This window comes from Moschus berezovskii, chromosome 2 (genome assembly GCF_049115385.1).
Source record: "Moschus berezovskii isolate FMDL1 chromosome 2, NW_MosBer_1.0, whole genome shotgun sequence".
In the NCBI taxonomy this organism is placed as follows: Eukaryota; Metazoa; Chordata; class Mammalia; order Artiodactyla; family Moschidae; genus Moschus; species Moschus berezovskii.
Window position 1 is genome coordinate 56,812,087 of NC_142461.1, and position 13,858 is coordinate 56,825,944.

General features: G+C 40.0%; 1 protein-coding gene across 5 annotated transcripts in view; it reads right to left on the bottom strand.

The window, feature by feature from the left end:
• The window catches only part of MYO1B (myosin IB), a 196,940-nt gene that overhangs the window by 85,292 nt on the left and 97,790 nt on the right, over window positions 1-13,858 (bottom strand). For all 5 annotated transcript variants that reach the window (XM_088828730.1, XM_088828743.1, XM_088828728.1 and 2 more), the window contains one exon: window positions 3,230-3,334. In XM_088828730.1, coding sequence (XP_088684856.1) covers window positions 3,230-3,334 — 105 coding nt within the window. The remainder of the gene's footprint in view (window positions 1-3,229; window positions 3,335-13,858) is intronic.

Sequence of the window (13,858 nt, forward strand, 5' to 3'; positions counted from 1 at the left end):
AGAGATTCCACTTGGAATGGGAATGGCTTCATGGTCCCTGACAACAAATTCTCTTTTTGATAGTAAATAAGCTGAGATGCTGTATTAAGTAAAGAAACCTGCACATGAAAAACACTCAAAAAAGGATGCCTGCTGAAGATGTTCACGTCCTTATCCCACATTCACCACCAGCTAAAGGGCTTTGATATATGTAACCGTGCTAATGGTGAGTGTTGACCTAGTCAACATGAACACCATAACTTCTCTGTGTTTTCATAGGCTAGATCTTTGCGGTGGGGGTGAACATGCAGGGATGCCAAATTAACTAATATGCACAGCCCGAAAGGCTAGCACAAGATGCTGACACATAAAGGAGAGTTTATTGTGGCTTGAAGGTCAAGGGCAAGTGAAGGAATTGCTTCAAGAAACTTTATTCAGGGTGCCATTTGCAAGCCATAGACCATCTTTTCATCAAACAAATCTGAGTTGCATATTACTAAACATAGCTCTAAACACTAAAGTCTTTTATTGTAAGCCTCAGAAGCAAAAACAAGTGTTCCATTATAGAACACTCGAGACACATTCCTCAATTGTTTTTTTAAGTTCATTGTTCTAAGTGTTCATTTACAGTAGCAACTCCAGTTAAAAAGTAAAGCATTCCCATAAAATATAATACATGCCTACAGTGGACATTTCTCCCATTTCCTGCACTGAGGCCTCATTTCAAATACCATCAAATAAAGAGTCAAATTCTAATCACAGATGCAAGCTATAGCATTCCACAGTGTTTCTCCGTTAGATCTCAGCATTCTTAAAATAACCATCTAAGAAATGTAACACATGTATAGCATCCTAACTTAAAAGCAAAAGACAATAAACAAAAAGTCAAATACTGGAATAAGAAGACGATATAGTGCTTTCTATCATAGCGTCTTTATTTGTTAAGGTACTGAAGGGAAAGAAAGATCAGTAACAATATAATAGATGTTTTGGCCTAGTTTCTCACATGCAAAGTATTTCCATGAGTTTTATTTCAGTATCTGGGGGATAAAGATGTATACGGTGTAATAAAGTGGATGGAGGGACTAGGCCTGAGTAACAGACAATGGACAGGGCTCCCTTTCTCCCTACTGGGTTGGGGCGGGGTGGGAGGTTCTCCCTCTAAAAGCAGCTCTGCTTTAATCCATGTTATATCTTGACCTTCCATGACTCTGAACAAACAGTTGAACCAAACTACTCTTTGAGACCAGAACTTCTGAACAGGGGTTGTCTTGACCCCCACAAGGGACAGCTGGCAATGTCCGGAGACATTTTCAATGGTAAAAACTAGAGGCACGGGTGCAACTGGCACCCAGTGGGTGGAGATCAGAGATGCTGCTAAACACCCTACAAGGTACAGGACAGCCTTCTACACCAAAGGCTTATCCAGTTCAAATTGCCAATGCCCCGGCTGAGAAACCTACTCTATCCTAACAACTGTGTTAAATGACAACACAGGTATGCTCACAGTATAAAGCAATGCAGTGGGCCTTCCATCAACAGAGACAGGCTTTGATTTACTGATTTCAACATAAGGATGGCTTATGCTGATGGTTTATGCCAACCTCCATGGCAGAAGGGGACTTATCTCTGGCTTGGTTTCCTGATGGTATTATGGACTATGTCCTTCCCTCCCCCTAGCTTCACATGTTGGAAGCCCTAACCCCCAATGTAATGGTACCTGGAGATGGGCCTCCAGGAGGTAATCAGGTGAGGTTATGAGTCAGCCCCCAACCACCCATCATGCCCCTCCTCCTCCCACATATACACACAAAGAAGAGGTCATGTGAGCACACAGCAGGATGGCAGCCGCTTACAAACCAAGAGGCTTCAGAAGAACACCTACCTTTTTTTTTTTTTAATTTTAATTGGACGCTAATTACTTTACAATATTGTATTGGTTTTGCCATACATCGACATGAATGAGCCCCGGGTGTACATGTGTTCCCCATCTTGAACCTCCCTCCCCATCCCATCTCGCTGGGTCATCCCAGTGCACCAGCGCCAGGCATCCTGTATCATGCATCAAACCTGGACTGGCGATTCATTTCACATATGATAATATACATGTTTCAATGCCATTCTCCCAAATCATCCCACCCTCGCCGTCTCCCACAGAGTCCAAAAGAATGTTCTATACATCTGTGTCTCTTTTGCTGTCTCGCATACAGGGTTATCGTTACCATCTTTCTAAATTCCATATATATGCTACTATACTGTACTATACTATGTTAGTATACTATATTGGTGTTTTTCTTTCTGGCTTACTTCACTCTGTATAATAGGCTCCAGTTTCATCCACCTCATTAGAACTGATTCAAATGTATTCTTTTTAATGGCTGAGTAATACTCCATTGTGTATATGAACCACAGCTTTCTTATCCATTCGTCTGCTGATGGACATTTAGGTTGCTTTCATGTCCTGGCTATTATACACAGTGCTAAGATGAACATTGGGGTGCACGTGTCTCTTTCAATTCTGGTTTCCTTGGTGTGTATGCCCAGGAGTGTGACTGCTGGGTTGTATGGCAGGTCTATTTCCAGTTTTTTAAGGAATCTCCACACTGTTCTCCATAGTGGCTGTACTAATTTGCAGAACAACACCTACCTTAGCAGCAGGTGATCTTAGACTTTGTAGCCTCTACAAGTGTGAGAAAATAGATTTCTGATGTTTAAGCCATCATTAAGTTTCTGTGGTACTTTGTTATGACAGTCCAAGCTGACTGACCCAGAAGGCCAATCAGAGAATAAAGTCAAGTTTAGGCTTTCTGTAAGCCTTAGAAACCAGTCCTTAAATGTTTCTCTGACATAGCCTTGGTTTCCCTGACAACAGAAATCACCAGCCATGGGTGTTATTCTGAATAAAATAGCACTGCCCTCACATTACTTTTTTTCACTAAGTTTCTCCCAGCTGTCAAGTCAAATGCAAATATCAATGATTATTATTAAGCAAAATTTAAGTAATTCAAACAAAAACTGAGAGGGAAAAAAGTGACTGCAAGTGGGAGAGCTCCTTTAGTCAAGGAAAGTGTTCCCTCCTTCAAGTTCATGCAGCCCCGAGTTCCTATGGCATGTTACCTTGCTCAGCAGGTCTGGGCCTAACTCTCCTCTTCCCTCTGCCCTCCTAGGCTACCTTCAGGTGCCTGAAGTGCCCTGAAAACTGGATTTACTGTTCAAGTCACACTGAACCAATATACACCCAAAATCCTACCTTCCAGAACTGGGTTGGACTGTAAAAGCTGTTCTTTGACTTGATTAACTTCTGCTCCTTTTCCACAAACAGCTGCCACGTAGGACATAACAAGCTTGCTGGCCTCTGTGGATGAAAACAAGCCATATTAATAAATTAAGCAGATAAAATTTTTTTTAATTTTGGGGTGAAGAGATCTGGGGGAGAATATGCACTAATAGTGTTTTCAAAAGCCTGCAATTCCTGGGAGCAAAGAATGTTTTGGAAACCTTTTAAAATATTCATGCTTTCTATTCAGATATATCACTGATTTAGATGTAACAGGAACTGTGCTTAAAGGTTATCACTGGGTTGCTAAAAAATTGGCTGAGTAAACAGCCAACAAGATCTCAGGACTATCTCCCTAAAGCAATTGTTTCTTAAAATACTAAAAATAGAGCTACCACATACAATCCAGAAATTCCACTCCTAAGCATATATCCAGAAAAAAATCATAATTCACACAAGTATGAATAAAACAGATAAACAACAAGGACCTATTGTATAGCACAGGACCTATATTCAATATTTTATAATAACCTATATGGAAAAAAATCTTAAAAAGAATCGTGTATAAATATATACATATAACTAAATCACTTTGCTATATTCCTGAAACACATTGTAAATCAAGTATACCTCAATAAAAAATTAATTTTTAAAAGCAATTGTTTATATACAATTACTATATTATACATAGGTGATTCGAGTCAAAATGAACTTGATAACCTGGGTGTCTTTACCAAATGTATTTTTAAAGTTTAAAAGAACTGCCTCGCCTCAAAAATACTTTCTAAATCAAACTGGTCTGCTTACAATCAGATTAATTACTCTTCAAATCAATTAAAAATCTAAGCAGCTAATCTTAAGGATTTGAATACAAGAAATAGAGACCTTCCAGGGAACCTTTTAGTTATTTTCATAGACTTCACTAGTAGAAAGTTCCCTGCTAAAAGATGCAGGCCACCAGAGGTATGCAAAGAACTCTGTGCTCAAAATGGTGCTTTTGCTTTGCATGAGTGCTCAGTTGTGTCCCACTCTTTGTGACCCCACAGACTGTAGCCCACCCAGGCTCCTCTGTCCACAGAATTCTCCAGGCAAGAATACTGTAGTGGGTTGCCACTTCCTCCTCTAGAGGATCTTCCCAATCCAGGGATCAAACCCACATCTCCTGCATCTCCTAAAATGGCAGGCAGATTCTTTCCCACTGAGCCACGTGGGACACCCAGCTGAAACTGGTAAGGTGGCCCAAGTCTCTTCACAGCATCTACTTCCAAAAAACTGATCCTTTTAATATTGTTCCAAGGAATGGTAATAGATGTTAAGGGAAAATGAAGTCCAAAGTCAAATGAGTGTGGGAACACAATGAGTTAGGTTAAGTGAAACAGGTTTCCTTATTACATGGCTTCTTAGAGGAGCATGTGCAATGTGGAAATCCAGAAAAAGATCAAGAATGCACCATTTCCCAAACTTATTTGCTATCGAATCTCTTTCAAACTGCCCCTGTTCTAATGTTCTATAATCAGGATCTGGTAAACACTCAAGCAGTAAATGTCAGCAAAATAACACAAGGACCTACATTCGGACAGTTAAGAAGAAAAACCAATCTCCCCAAATCTTACTTTCTTGCAAGTACTTTGCTCTGGTGCCACTGTCGGAGGACAGGAGAGCATTCCCCAGGTGTGAGTGGCAGGACCCCTACCTATGGGTGTAACGGGATCAATCTCAATACTGCCCTTTCTCATAAGGACATCTACAGGTAACTTCCAGCCCATTTCCCACATTTATATGTGAAGAAATGAATGACTGGAATATGACCTTGGGTCCATTGCCCAACATGCGCTTCAGGGCCTACACGCACACCCAAAGCATCAACTAGTAACAGGAGCCACAAAGCACCAGGGATCCACGCAGGTCCCACAGAGTCCTCAAGGGAGTGCTTGCAGATATAGTGCTGAGGAAGCAGATATCTCATTGGAGCCCTTAGGACAGTGGTGGGAGGCGGGGTACTTCTTCAATGGTTGGAGTTAATGTTCCCTCCAATTTTCTTTCTGGGTAACGAGAATTAGTCCAAACAGGTTCTCTGGTGGTCTGTGATGGCTGATTTCTGCCGTCTCCTCTTAAAGACTGTAACTGAGAAATATCAGTCTTGCATTTTTGCAATAGCCTCCTTCCACAGGGCACTCTCCCTTAACACATCCTCCATCGAGTCTAGTTCCTGAACCAAATTTCCCATTGTGCTCAGGGTTTAACTATGTAAAGGCAAGCGAACTGTATGGACACACTTTCGTTGCTCCATCAGGACGATCTGGCCTCAGTCATGGACAAAAGTTGATATTATTACCTTTCATTTCCCTTCTGGGTGCTACATTTCCCTGTGCCCACCAGTCCACACTGGAACTCTTCTTTCTTCACTTTGAAATATTTTGTTTCTAGGCTCCCTGGCTTTTAAAGTCAGGTGAGACAGCCCTCCCAGCAAACTCCTGACTCTTGTGCTATCTGGTCTCCCAACTGTGGGCCAGCTCTCCTGAATGGCCCACGCATTCCAACCCTATGGTGTGGCCTCTGAAACCACTCACCTCCAGGCTTGCTTTCTCATCATCCTGCTTTCTCAGCAGCACTCTCTGCTCCCCACCCCCAGCTACACTCTCACATGTATTACCTATACTCTTCCTGTCTTGAAGTTCTGGCCCTTCTACTCATTATACTACTAGAAGAATGGAAGCATTTACAGGCAAAAGAACTGCTCCATATAGTGGTAAACACACACACACACTTCAGATGGAACACACACACACACACACACACTTCAGATGGAACACACACACACACACACACACACTTCAGATGGAAAGGTAGGTTTTCTTAAGGTAAACTAACAAGAATTATTTAAAAAGTCCAGACCAGGCTATTTTGTTTATTTCGGTGATTATGAACCTAACTGCAGCCAAACCTCAAACCTCAGACACATGGCTACACCCAGTTCTCTGGAAATGCTGTTCGAGTCCAGGATGGACAGCAGAGACTAACTGCTGTGTATGTGAGCATGCAAGCACGTGTGTGTGCATATGTGTATGGGAACAGAGGCAGGAAGGGAGATCAACCAAGAATGAGAACTCTTTGGTAGCTGAGAGAATTGATTTGACCTCCCAGAGACCTTTTAATGGCCTGAACGAAATCGTATCAAATTCTCTCGGGGTCAAATCTATTTTAAAATGGCACCAGTAGCAGATTTTTTAGAATTTGGATTGGACTGACATCATATGGCAACCCACTCCAGTGTTCTTGTCTGGAGAATCCCAGGGAAGGGGGAGCCTGGTGCGCTTCCGTCTATGGGGTCACACAGAGTCAGACACAATTGAAGTGACTTAGCAGCAGCAGCAAACCCACAATATCTACTGAGATACCAAGATGAGGTTAATTTAAATTAAAATTAGGAATCAGTTTTATTAATTTTAAAATCTGTATAAGTAATTCAAATATAATTTTTTAATATACTTCAAAGATCCTTCTAAGTTGTTAACAAGTTTTTATGTTCAGACTCTTAACTATCTTCAGTAATTCTACTACTGGGCTCATTTTAATAAATCATTTTTGGAAGCTGGGATTAAGGATAATTTTCTCCAAATAAAGCCTCATCGTATAAAAGAGACCACTGTTATTATTTTTTTCCTGACATAATCCTTGATCTTTAACTCAAGTAGTTCACAGGAGAGTCGACTACTTTAGAGAAAATAAATAAACCTGTAAGGACAAGTTGCAAGGTTCAAGGTAGTTTAGAGGACTGTTTTCATTATATTTCTCCATGCTAGAAACAAGAAATAATAGTTATCTCATGAGACTTTCTGCTTCATTTTCTTTGGCTCTTCTATGCTAAAGTTCAAATAAATTTGGATCTTTATTCAAATGTTTAGATATTTATCTAAATCAAAACTTTATGTAATCACCTCTACAAATGAAAAATATTACATTTCTGTAATTTCTGAATTAAATTATCCTCCTCCACACTACAAAGCCCGGTTTTTGAATCATGTTGACTATCACAGGAACCAACTAAAAATGACTTGGCAACCACAACATAAAAGAGTAAGCCTTTTCCAAGACAACACTTTTGAGTGAAATGAATGCATTAATCCACTAATCATACTCTCAGTGACAATGTCTTGCATGTTTGCTGTAAAAATATAAAAGGGTTCTATTTAGGACAAAAAAAAAGGTATTCTTAAGTGTACTCATAGTTCTGAAAAGCACTGCTGTTCTAGATATAAGAACATTGACATTTAAAATTGGCAAAACATAACAGCATTGCTTACAACTGATTCTAGTTCATCATTTTCTCTACTCATAGATACTTTACATGTGTAGATTTATGTACACATACACATTTGACTGTAACTTAAATTTTAAAATGCATTGAGTCAGACAAATAAATATGAAGTTTTCAATGTCAAAATATCTTCTCACTAGAGAATAGCAGAACATCGAAGGTTATCCAGACAATGTACACTAATGGACAAATGGCCTATAACAAAACATTTCCAGATCAAAATATCTAGATCAGAATTCATTTCTACAAAGAATGGAAAGGGGTTACAGGTGACAGCATATGATTCTAGAAATTCTTACTTGTTAAGGTAATAATGATAACTAATTCAACTCTCTATATTCTGCTATCTTGCACTGTGTTGTGAATAATATCTATTGTATGTCATTGTACAATTACATAATATGTAATCATGTTGTTTAGTCACTAAGTCGTGTCCAACTTGTTTGCAACCCTGTGGACTGTTGCCCACCAGGCTCCTCTCTCCGTGGGATTTCCAAGGCAAATCCTATGGATTTGAGAGTAGGTTGGCCACTTCCGCCCCCAGAGGCTCTTTCCAACCCAGGGATCAAACATATGTCTCCTGCGACTCCTGCAACGGCAGGCAGATTCTTTACCACTGAGCCATCTGGGAAGCCCAATATGTAATCAAATAAATTCATATATAATAATATTTTTATGTAAGAAAACACTGCAAAATAGCAATAGGTGCTTGAGAAACAGAAAACAATGAGATTTGCAACCATGAGGACAAAAGGATGGGAATCTCATTATAGTATTAATCACTCAGTCATGTCCAACTCTTTGCAACTCCATGTACTGTAGCCTATGAGGCTCCTCTGTCCATGGGATTCTTCAGGCAAGAATACTGGTGGTGGTGGTGGTTTAGTTGCTAAGTCGTGTCTGACTCTTGTGACCCCATAGACTATAGCCTGCAAGGTTCCTCTGTCCATGGGATTCTCTAGTCAAGAATACTGGAGTGGGTTGCCATTTCCTTCGCCAGAGGATCTTCCCAACCTAGGAATCGAACCTGGGTCTCCTGAATTGCAGGTAGATTCTTTTATCAACTGATCTACAAGGGAAGACCCATACATGTAAAGGAGCAGGATCCACATGAATTCAATCACTGTGTCAGGGAAGAAAGGTATGAACATAAGCAAGGCTTATTCTGAGGACTTTTTTTTTCAGAACTAATAAATTTATCCAGGAGTTAACAAGTACCCATGCATGTAGTAAGAGATATCTCAGTTGGCCAAAAAAATCATTTTTTTTTTTCCCTAACATCTTATGGGACCCAGTATAAGTATTATCGTATGTCACATATACATCATATAAACCATGTTGCATATGTCACATAGCATAGAGATAGCCATACACTTATACACCCAATACTGATATATTTATCTACTTACACACCTCTCTATTTCCTTGGCTAAAGCACCCAAGGTTTTCTAGGGACTGAACTTACACAGGTCTGGTGGTCAGTGACCCAACGAGTATGACTGCCTAAATCAAGCAAGCCATGTTTGTATACAAAGAAACAAGGACTCTGCAACACAGAACACCCTTTCTAGTAGCCCTGAGTCTTCAGTGCTACAAAATAACCCAGCTGCAGCACATCCAAACTGACCAGACAGGCAGCTGTGAACTGCCCCAATCAAAAGCAAGGGTCTTGCAATGAGAAACACTGCCTCTGTTCCAAGAGGAATCGTGACTGGAAATGTTTTTATTGAAACACAATTAAAGAGAAGTTGCTTTGCCTCTGAGAGTTGGCCACAAAATCTCTGATAATTCATATAAAACATGCGAGTCATGAAAGACCTCACTTACATGAGGAAGAAAGAAAACGAAGCTCACGGCATTTTGGCCTTGAGCTTGCTTATTAGCTCTTTTGCGTCCATGTGGAGATATTCAGCATTGTAAAACGCTCATGGATGTTTAGGCTACAAAAAGTCAGTCACATCTCTGTTGCTGACCAAGTCAGAAAACTATCACAGCTATAAAGCAGTGCAAGGTCATTTGGGGTTCAGAACCAAGGGTCTTAACGAACAGGGCAGGCTTCACAACTCTTGTAGCAGATGGCTGCAGAGTTCCTAGAAACTGATGTAACTGTAAAATTAGAAGCCAAATAATTTATAAAGCTTTCTTATATCAGGATCATCTTCTCAAGCCCACAGTTTACTCTGATGTCCTTGGAAAAAATGCAGTTATGATGGTTCCCTCCTGTTCTGCCTCCCTGCCTCCATCAGTGCTTGAATGGCTCTCCACAAACTATTTGTATTCGTGATAGTGAATTGTGAGTTCACTGCCTAGAAATAGTTGGGCACTTTTATGAGGCATGATGAATTTTTTATTTAGCACAGCAGTAATGAATTAAATAGGACCCCAAAGGATTCAAAGAGTTTACACCTCTCCCTGAGAGCTCTCATTATACGATCCTACAGCGTAAGAGTGTCTCCAATGTTTAAGACCAATAACATCATCATCTGCCAAGAGAGGTTTACAACCTCATTAAGTTAATTACTTCTTATAAAATGAGCCCTCTGATACTGCATGGTGGTTCTGTATATACTATTAAGTAAAAACTCTCACTGAAAAGAGACACTGTACAAGTACAGAGCACATTCCAGGCCCTCAATAAATGTTAGCTCTCTTCTTTCGTTCATTAGCTGATACAAAAATGCTAATAACTACATGCACTCAAAAACACTTTGGTGAATAAGATAACGTGACATTCAAAAAATGGCCTGGCATTCCTCTTCCCCACAAAACTGAGATTAAACCCCCTCTAGAAAAGCCTCACACACTGTGCTACAATCCCTATATTATTTTCCATCATTTCATTTTCCTGTAAGTAATCTCCATGAAACAGAGACGTTAAACAACACAAAGTCTCTTTACTCAAAATTATAACCTCATGACAAGCAAAACCTTAATGCAATTTGAAACAATTTCTGTGTCACTATTTTCAAAAGGAAAGAAAAGTAGAAAAAGATGGGAATAAGTAAGTAAAACACTAACTGTCTCTATGGAGATGGAGAGGCAGGAGACGCTTCTGGAATCTATAAATGAAAGGAAGGGCTAAGCAGTCACCAAAGAGTATAGCTGAGTGGATCTTTACAAACAGAGCTCTTAGGATTAGTGCCCCCCACCCAGCATCAGGAGTTCCATGTGATGGATAAGTGAAGCCTCACCAGATCTAGGAAACACAGTAGCTCAAAAACAACACAAATGTTCCAAGTGACTTTTGGACAGCGCTACTCAAAGCACGGTTCAAGGACCAGCACTACTCAAAAGCTGATCAGTCCATAAACAGCTATTGGTCTGTCTACACAGGAGAATAGACTTTGAGAGAAGTTTTTGTAGCAATCTGGTACTTTGTTGAAACTAAAACCGCAAGTTGGGAACTTTTCTATGTCTTCTTCGATTTCTTCTGGTATTGATCAGCAACAGTCTGGGCGAGTGAGAAGAAGCGGAAGGTTTGACAATATGACTGAAGGTGGTACCCTCCTCCAACCTCCTGCGGGAAGCAGCACCTGTAAACAGAGCTCCCCACCAGAGGCGGTGGCAATGACCCTGTGAAGCAGATGACCATTCTTCAGCGTCTGAGAGGGTAAAGGGGTGCTAGAAGGACTAAATCTAGGGAAGACGATAGGATTTCAAGCAGTGAATGGGACACTGAAACCAAGAGGACAAGTTATCGAGTAGAAAAACATCAAGAGAAGTGAAAAATATAGAAAAGAAGAATGAACTCGACGTACCACTAGATTTCCACTAGAGGAATAAGGTGCTTGTGTTTGTCACAGAAAGAATGAATGTCCACCCCATGAAACAATAACAGCAACCTCTACTCCGTCTCTCAATAAGGAAAGGACACAAGCCCAACCAGGAAACAGAATTCTGCACCAGGAGGAAGCAGGTGGTTTGCAACTCTCTGAGAAGGAGGAGGTCATACAGTAACATGGCTCATGAGGGGACATATGTTCCAGAGGAGATGAAGAACTGGCTCACGCCAGTCAAACCAGTGACCACAATCCACTTCTGATGACTCGGGAACAAACTGAAATAATCAGATACTCAGAAAATTATAAAAACATGATGAAGAATGAGTGAAAATCCAAAAGAAAATTAATAGGCTTAGGAATATTTTCATCTCTTCCTCCTTTATGCCTTAAAAAAGGAAACAAATATGAAATGAATAGGCTGGTTGCTGCTGCTGCTGCTAAGTTGCTTCAATTGTGTCCGACTCTATGCAAACACATAAATGGCAGCCCACCAAGCTCCCCAATCCCTAGGATTCTCCAGGCAATAACACGGGAGTGGGTTGCCATTTCCTTCTCCAATGCAAGAAAATGAAAAGTGAAGTCTCTCAGTCATGTCCGACTCTTCCCAACCCCATGGACTGAAGCCTACCAGGATCCTCTGTCCATGGGATTTTCCAGGCAAGAGTACTGGAGTGGGGTGCCATTGCCTTCTCCGAAATAGGCTGGTATCAAAAAGACTAGGATGGGGATAAGTGACATGAGACATCACCAAGACAAATGACTCTGTCAAGGGACGTAGTTTTTAACTGGCCTTGCCACCACTTTCACTGGTCAACCTGGAAACAAATAAGAAGTGGTACTGCTTTTAAGAATTAAATTCTGTTTCACAAGAAAGAATGGTTAGTGGCAGTGAAAGAGCAAAAAACTTTCTCCCAAGATATCAATATCCTCCTCAAGTTCTTACTGGAAAGAAGGAATCCTAAATATTCACAAATTTCTGAGTGTACAGAGGTAAGAGCCCATACCCAGAGTTCAAATGAATGATCTAAAAAAAGGGTGGGAAACTCAATATAATGACTATTTACAATATATACTGACAACACACAGCAAAAAGCAAACCCTTCAATGAATAGTAACATGAGCTGCCATTGGGGTGGAGGAAACATGAAGGGAAGGTACAGAAGCAGGTAGAGGCTAGGTCAAGCAGGATCTTCTGGGTTGCTGCTGCTGCTGCTGCTAAGTCACTTCAGTCGTGTCCGACTCTGTGTGACCCCATAGACGGAAGCCCACCAGGCTCCCCCGGGGTTAGGCTTACATTTTAGCGCAAAAGAACCATTTCGTGCAATGAAAACTTTATATTAAAAAAATACCTTGAGGCAACAAAAATGGAAAATAATACACCAAAACTGATGAGATGCAGCAAAAGTAGTTCCAAGAGGAAATTTTATAGCTATAAATGCATACATCAAGAATAAAGAAATATCTCAAATAAACAACCTAATATTGCACCTCAAAAAAGTAGAAAAGAACTAAGCCCAATCTTAGCAGAAGATACAGTTTTCTGAGGAAACAATAAAGATTAGAGCATAAATAAATGAAATAGAAAACAGGAAAGCAACAGAAAATTGAGTTGGTTCCTCAAAAAAATAAACCAAATTGGCAAACATTAATCTAGACTAACCAAAGGAAAAAAGAGAGCTCAAGTAAATAAAATTATAAATTAAAGAGGTATCAACAGATACCACAAAAATAAAGGATCATAAGAGACTACTCTGAACAGTCATATGCCAACAAATAATGGAGAAGTTTCTAGAATCATGACTAGAAAATCTGAAGTGACCAATTACTATTAGGAAGAGTGCATCAGTAATCGAAAACTCCAAAATAAAAACACCAGAACTGTCTCAAACTCTTGTAAAACAAAGAAGAGGAAACATTTCCAAACTCATTTTAGCAGGCCAGCATTACCCTGACACCAAAGTCAGATAAGGATACTACAAGAAAAGAAAACTGCAGGTCAATATCCTTGATGAATATAAATGTCAAATTCTCAGTAAAATACTAGCAAACTGAATTCAACAGGTTCATACACAATGATCAAGTGGGCTTTGTCCTTGGAACGCAAGGATGATCCAACATATGGAAATCAATAAACATAATACATCACAGTTACTACATGGATCACATCTAAATAGAATAAAAGGTTAAGATCATATGATCATCTCAACAGATCTGGAAAAAGCATGTCACATGCAGGACAATGAAACTGACAAAACTTAATTACCACTCACAAAAATTAACTCAAACTGGAATTGAAAACTTAAGTGCAAGACCTGCAACTGTGAAACTTCTAAAAGGAAACAAAGGAGAAAACACTTATTAGACACTGGTCTTGGCAATGATTTTTTGGATATGACACGCAAAGCACAAACAACATAAGCAAAAATAAACAAATGGGATTACATCAGACTGAAAAACTTCTGCCCAGCAAAAGAAATGACTAACAAAATGGAAGGCAACCTA